The sequence below is a fragment of the Etheostoma spectabile genome, chromosome 2 (assembly GCF_008692095.1).
Source record: "Etheostoma spectabile isolate EspeVRDwgs_2016 chromosome 2, UIUC_Espe_1.0, whole genome shotgun sequence".
NCBI lineage: Eukaryota > Metazoa > Chordata > Actinopteri > Perciformes > Percidae > Etheostoma > Etheostoma spectabile.
The window spans coordinates 4,827,859-4,835,770 of NC_045734.1; the positions used below are offsets into that span (position 1 = coordinate 4,827,859).

The window sequence follows — 7,912 nt, forward strand, 5'->3', positions numbered from 1 at the left end:
CCACCCATATGGCAGCGCACCCGACCCCAGCGGTTCCTCCCGCAGGTGGTGAGCCCATAGGATGGAGATAGGGGTGCCACATAGCTTCTTCGGGCTGTGCCCGACCGGGCTCCGTGGCAAACCCGGCCACCAGGCGCTTGCTGACGAGCCCACCGTCTGGGCCTGGCTCCAGACGGGGGCCCCGGGCCTCCTCCGGGCAGGGTCACATCCTCTCTACCTCGGTCTTTCATGGGGTTTTTGAACCATTCTTTGTCTGGCCCCTCACCTGAGACCACTTTGCCATGGGAGACCCTACCAGGAGCACACAGCTCCAGACAACACAGCCCTCAGGTTCATAGGGACACACAAACCTCTCCACCACGATAAGGTAATGGTTCTCCGGAGAGGTGCGCTGTGAGATATACATATATATATATATATATATATATATATATATATATATATATATATATATATATATATATATATATATATATATATATATATATATATATATACACACATACATACATACCCACTCATATACATATACACAGTGACTGGTATCACACAGCACTGACTCTCGGGTCAATCAGTTGTAAATTGACAGTTACAAAAATTCAGGCGACCAATAGACTTCTACATTAGATTTTTCAGTAAGGCAGAGAATGTATTGACTCCAGCTTGACAAAACAATTAACTTGCACTACACCACGATGGTTTTCTGAGAAGTATACACAAACAGTCAATATGTCTTGCGACGGAGAGCAATCTGTACCCAGCATGCTGTTCGGCGATATAATAGTTAATAGGGGTCCCCTCTCCAAACACTGCCCAGTGTGTATATAACACACTATTAATAGATATGTCCCATAGTTCTCAAGAGCTCACAGCCAACAATGCACCAGAAAATAATCGAAGTACAGATGTACAGAGACTCCTTCCATGTTAGTATGATTAATACGTACCGTGTGGATGACATATGTATGACCTATTCTTTGTAGCCGTAGTGGTTAAGTTTCTCCGAGTCGTTAAAAGCCTGAACTATTGTCTCAACTGGCACTCCATGCAGTGTGAAACAAGAACTGAGAGATGCAAATCTCACTGACCTCAAGTCTGACAGAGACATTGCAGAAACAGTCAATTACTCAGCCTAGCTCACATGACTAGCTAGCCTGTTAGCTGGTCATTTGCCTGTAAAACATCCTGACGTGATGTTCTACAGTCTGTAAGAGAATGACATATGTAGTGGTAGTCAGTAGCACAAGGCTGACAACTGATGCATCCTGATCAGATGACACACAACTAATGCCTGGATGTGTGTGTGTTTCTGTGTGTTTCCATGTCTGAATTCTGTTTTGTTGCCTGTGTGTGTGTGTGTGTTTGTGTGTTTTTTGTGTGTAGATGCAGAACGTAACTCCAGGGAAAGAGAGCGGGGAAGTACGTTGGCAGTGCCGGAGCAGCAGCGGCCCGTCCAGCACCGTTCCCGTTCAGTGTCTCCTCACAGAGAGGACTCCTGCAGGGCTCGGTCACGGCCCGCACACGTGCCCATGCAAAGGTCAGCAACACCTGCCACAATCACCTGGTGAACTATTAGTTTATTGTGTGCTGTCTGTGGTGACAATATTTCAGATTCAGCCAGCATCCAAAAGGTAGTCAGTAGGTTAGTTAAGGTAGCCCTCATTTTCAGCCAGATGCCGGATGTCCATCCCCTTCCGCTTTCTTTGTGTTGGCATTCTAACCTCTGGTGGATTGCTGAGGAATCCTCCTCAGATGTCTTCAGGGTAAATCCAGACAGCTAGCTAGACTTTCTGTCCAGTCTGAGTTTTCTGTTGCATGACTAAAACTACTTTTGAACATACACATGTTCCACCAAAACAAGTTCCTCCCGATGCTATTTTGCAGAGGCACTGTCTGCCGCTTGGCGCCACCCAAGACGATTGGTTTATCGGTATTTCTTTAAACCAATCACAGAGCACGTTTTTTCTCCCATTCTAGAATGCTGTGTGGACTAGCCAGACTCTCTTCCACAGCGCTGTGGAGGAAGGTCTGGCTTTGCGAGACTAGATCAAAACCAAAATTAAGAGTGGACATTGATTCCTATCACACCTAAATAAAAGAACCATAAATTAAATTAATCAGATATTTTTTGTTTCACCAGGAGCCTGGATGAGATCCACCAGAACCGCCACCACTCCCACTCCCCTTCCCGTTACCATGATTCGCACTTAGAGCATCAACGCTCCGGGGACTCGGACTACGAGTACTCTGAGGACAGGTAACCTGTTGTTGGGATCTGTGGGGCTCATCATGGGTGGGGGCTGGGGTTATGACTGTGTGTTTTTAGGTGACCCTTTACGGTAACACTTTATAGTAACCATCAGAAATAAATGGTAAATTGATAGTTAATTATTATAAGTTTCAAATGTATTTGTACCTTTGTTTTATCAGTAATATTCCCATTGAGACTCAGATTCTCTCTCACAAGTGGGTTCCTGGCCACACAGCAGCATAAAAACAGAAAGACGGACATAAAAAAAACTAATATTTAATTTACTCTCCACAAACACTTAAATTATGATTTACAATGTTTACTAATTATTAGTAATGGATTGATTGATAGATATTAATACTTTCTCAGTGGTTAATCATTGTTTTGTAAAACATGTATGAGCATTATTTATATGGCTGTTATAAAGTGGCAACTAATACTTATTCTAATTAGTTAATTACATTACAGATAGACATAGATGTTACATTATAGATAGACATTATAGACATTACATTACAGATAGACATAGACGTTACATTACAGATAGACATTATAGACATTACATTACGGATAGACATATAGATATTACCAGTAAAGCAAGACATAGAACGTACATTACAGTAGACATTATAGACATTACATTACAGGATAGACATTATAGAGTTACATACAGAAGACATAGACATTACATACAGATAGACATTATAGACGTTACATTACAGATAGCAAGAATACAAGATAGACATTATATACGTTACATTACAGATAGACATAGACATTACATACAGATAGGACATTATAGACAATTACATTACAGATAGACATTATAGACATTACATTACAGATAGACATTATAGACGTTACATTACAGATAGCATAGCCATACATTACAGATAGACATTAGTAGACATTACATTACAGATAGACATATAGACATACATACAGATAGACATTATAGACGTTACATTACAGGATAGAAAATACAGAACATAGACATTACATTACAGATAGACATTATAGACATTACATCAGGCAGAGACATGATAGACATTACATTACAGATAGACATAGACATTACATTACAGATAGACATTATAGACATTACATTACAGATAGACATAGACATTACATTACAGATAGACATTATAGACATTACATTATAGATAGACATTATAGACATTTTTTGGCGATCTAGAAGAGAAGATTATAGAATTGTATTTTCATTCATAATGGTGTTCTAAAGTTTACAGATGCTTTACAAAGTCTTATTTAACTGTTAACAAGGTATTATATTCATCAGGTGCAACTTTATAATAGCCATCCAAACTGTTTTATAAACATAGTCTCAATCATTAACAATTTCCTGCCACACCGATGCAATCACGGATATGGACTTAAACTATTATGGTGATTATTATAAAGTGTTACCCATTTTGCTTTTGGATTATGTAAAAGAACAAGATGCACACACATTGGAAAAGTGCTGCAAGAGGCTCAGCAATGATTGCACAGCAGCTCTAGTCCAAAATGTACTCCAAGTATGACATGCTAATATTTACTTAGATTCTATAAAGGTTGAATCCTGTTTGGGTTGACCCATGTGTGTAATGTGATATTACCGAACTACTTCCTACTAATACCACTAACAGTGTGAAACTAGTCATTGCAACATGAATGCAACTGAACTGAAATCTCAGAGTTATGATTTCCTGGTTTCTCTCATTCATAAACTCACTTTGCCTGTCTGAGTTGCCATCCTCTTCTGTTGTGTTTTCTCGGGGGTTGTTTCTCATTTGTTCACCCATCGTCATGGCAATGGCCAGTGAGGTCCTGGAGATGCACAGGTCTATCCGGGGCGGGAGTGCCGAGTGCCTGCACACAAACAGGTAAAAAATATAAATGAAAGAACGACAACCACCGCTCAGCTTTATTTCAATAAAAATAATGCCATTTTTATCATCATTTCCATCTTCACTATACTTTAATAACTCCATCTTAACACACTTCATGTTAGTATTTATATAGTATATCTATATAGTGTGTGTGTCTGCATTTTTTGCAACCGCATGAACACAAAATGTTTCAGAAGTGTCACATCAGGATCAAGCAGTAGGAGCACACTCATAAATTCATGCCTGACTATTTTCTATCACCACAACTGTCTCATGAAAACACACACACACACACACACACACACACACACACACACACACCACAGTGATGACTGTGTGAGGGGATTAGGGACCTGCTCGGTGGCTGACCTCAAAGAAGGCAAAGCTCTTTTGATTAATTTTCTTTTTCGATTTATTTTTTAATTGCATTTGATGTGTTCACTCACAGCAGTTGTGTACTCTTTTTTTTTCTTTTTTTTTTTTCTTGTCTTGCTTTACGATGCATGATCTCCAATCATACAACCAGGGGCATAGGTAGATACAGCAACACACTACCCCCCAAAATGCCCCTGTTAGTAAACGGTATCCATAAAGACATTTACAGGTAAGCGTTTAGCGTGAATGGCAGTGTTGCGTACCCCTTTTCTGTGCCTGTCTAGATTCCCAGACTCATTTGATGGCTTGGTTGGTCCTGTGGTTGCAGCAGCATTCTCAATACATGTCTCCATACATGTCCATATGTCTCCCAGACCACTGTGATGCTTGTGCTTGCTTTGGTCGGAGTGTGTGCCACGTTGCTTTTGTCATGGTGCCGCTTTAGCTAACTGAATGGTCTGTGTTTTTCTTTTCCCCTATGTATTATGCAATCCTTTAAAGGACCCTGTTGGTGCGCTCACATGTTGTAGAGCTTCAACTACTTACTTGTACTTCACTTCTGACCATTTTTCCAAAGCATTTTAGATGTTTTAAGACTGATTCCCTATGTTCTATGTAGCGGCTGAGAACAGGAGGTCATCTGTGCAGTCACTGGAGCTCTGCCGTCTGAATTTTGATAGAGGAGTGTCAAAGTGTTGCGTTGTCAGATAATCAAACCTGCTAGCTAAACAATAAGTACATAATAGTGAGAATATTTATTTTCTTTTGCATTGTTAGCTGAATCTCAATTCTGAGATATCAAGCAAGCTAGGCACCAAGGCACTCTTCTAGCAAATATTTTGAAAAAGCCTTTATTTAAATGGCCACGTCAACTAAAAAGCCTTTGAACGTACATGTTCCACCAAAACAAGTTCCTTCCCGAGGCTGTTTAGCAGCGGCACCGTTGCTCCGTCCGGCGCTTAGCACCGCCCGAGACAATTGTGATTGGTTTGAAGAAATGCCAATAAACCAAAGTACGTTTTTCTCCCATCCCCGGAGGCTGTTTCGGACTAGCCAGACCCTCCTCCACAGCGCTGTAGAGGAAGGTCTGGCAATGTAAGACTATGAACACAGTAAACATTATACCTGCATAACATCAGCATATTAATATCGTCACTGTCACTCCACCACAAGCACCACACAAACACCCTAAGGACAGCCTCATAACGCTGCTAGCATGGCTGTAGACTCTGTCTTGTTTAAAGGGGTAGTCCACCAATGTTTCACATCATTGTTAATTTAATACACATCTTGTAATGTAAAATTCCTCCTGTTGTCTCCGGAGGAGCTTTGTTTCTCATGTACCTCATAATATTACCTCAAATGATGTCATCAGGGTCATCTTGGCTTGTGCTTTGAGACTACAAATTATTTATTCATAACAGAAAGCCTGGGTTAACATTTATTTGTATAACTAGTTGCATTGTGGGAAGTGTAGGATCTAGAGTTTGGGGATTTTTCCAGATTTAAGGGAGTAAAGTTTAGAAGATCTCTGCCTCTTCTGCACAAAGCGAGTGCCCTTAACTTTATGTAAATGCAATACTAAGTTGCTGGAGTACCTTGTAGTAATGGCTGCCTGGAAAATAGTCAAAAACATCTGGAATAGTTTGGAAATGGTCAGCATAATGTAAATAATATGTGAGTTAATAGCTAAAACTTGCAAAAGCACCAGTATTGTCCTAATGTATTTATCAGATGTTGATCCTAGAATATTAGTGCATATTAATGTTTGGCATACTTTTTCTCTACCTCTTAACCAACATTAAAAAAACATAATCATCAGTCATATTTACTGTAATGCCTCATTCTCAGCCATGTAGCTACCGGACAGACAGACCTTCTGTATAAGTCATTTCCTCCAATTCTCTCTCTTGTGCTCTAATCCATTTTGAGCCACTCCTATGCATTTTATAGATCTACTGTAGCTTGAATTTTCCTCACCACGTGCCGCCTCGACGGCTGTAGATTGTGTTATATAATCAGCATTACATGTGTGTGGGGGTCAATCCACAGAGAGGGCAAGAGGAACTATCTCTACACTCTTATGTAACATGTTCCTCCCTCTGAAATCGCAGACAGGGAGATGCAGTCTCAAGTCTTCCTTAAGTCAGTTGCTGTGTGTGGCGCGTTTTCGGTCATCACCAGCAACACAGAGCAGGCATTTTCTATTCTATGGCTATCTTATCTTAGGTTTTTATGAGAAAACGCCCTTTTTTCTGAGCTATAACGTTAACTGGCAACCACATTTTTTGTTGCATCATTATGTGACAATGTGAATGTTGCTTCTCTGTCTCTCCTAATCATTTGCAACAAGCTTGCTTCGTTTCATGCTTGTGTTTTCTTCCCCCTTTCACTCACTTTGCTCTGCTTTGTTCAGTCAGCAGCATGTGTCACTTTTTCTTTTTCTTTGCCTTTCCCCACCTCACGTGTGTTGGGGCTCTGGCTTACAGCTCCACTCTCCCCGCATGCCTAAAGAGCAAGCCGTACCACCGGCGGGAAGGGGGCAGCACCATGCCTCGTAGCATCCTTACACACCGTGTGCTCAGGTTCACTGATGAGGTCACGGTTAGGTAAGAACATACACACCATCTCCTCCCTCGTCCTCCATCCCCACTAGAACTTTTTCTTTCTCCCTTTTTTTCCGGGGGACAACGCATAGCAGAGGCTTAAGCATGTTCTGGAAGAGCATTAAACAAACACTAAACTCCTAAGCCCTTGTTGCCATCCGTTTAAAGGCATTTGGGCCTGAAAACATTATGCACAATGTCATGCGATGACACGCAGCCGACCATCTGTTGGAAGTAGGCGTTGTCACGGCGTAGCATGACGGGACAGACATACTGTACAGCTGCGGGTGTATGCGAGCGCAGAGTAAACTCGAACACTGGCTGCTTCTCTGCTCTTCACTCATCCAGCCCCTCCTCGGTCATATACAAGCAGCCCCACCCTCTCCCACTTAGACCTGGTTCCCATGGCAACTCACCAACCTTTCATCTGAGTGGTCTCGCAGTGTATGGCCACAAGGAATGACTGGCTGTGATAAATGTAGATACAGCTTCAGAGCCATTACATGTTACTGTACTGTCTGATGGCCTGGTCTTATTCTCTCTGTGTCTCTCCCTCCTTTCCTCCGTCTCCTCTCTGCTTCTTTTTTCTCAATTTGACTTCACACTGTCCTCCCCTTTTCCCACTTCTCTCTCTGTTTTCTTTTGTCTACCTCCTACTCATCACCCCTTTTGTTCCTCTACACTATTCACCATCTCTTCCTCCTGACACCTCTGCTCGCATCCTGTGTACTTGTACATCTCCTGTCTCCATCTCGGTTTTTCTGTTTCTCTCTCTCTCTCTCTCTCTC

At 41.6% G+C, this 7,912-nt stretch overlaps 1 protein-coding gene across 27 annotated transcripts in view; it reads left to right on the forward strand.

The window, feature by feature from the left end:
* Positions 1–7,912, forward strand: part of rims1b (regulating synaptic membrane exocytosis 1b) — a 174,675-nt gene that overhangs the window by 141,558 nt on the left and 25,205 nt on the right. For 16 of the 27 annotated variants that reach the window (XM_032526711.1, XM_032526701.1, XM_032526759.1 and 13 more), the window contains 5 exons: positions 1,384–1,537; positions 2,141–2,257; positions 4,075–4,137; positions 4,670–4,747; positions 7,008–7,127. In XM_032526711.1, coding sequence (XP_032382602.1) covers positions 1,384–1,537; positions 2,141–2,257; positions 4,075–4,137; positions 4,670–4,747; positions 7,008–7,127 — 532 coding nt within the window. The remainder of the gene's footprint in view (positions 1–1,383; positions 1,538–2,140; positions 2,258–4,074; positions 4,138–4,669; positions 4,748–7,007; positions 7,128–7,912) is intronic. The other 11 variants (XM_032526820.1, XM_032526865.1, XM_032526838.1 and 8 more) reach the window with 2 other exon arrangements.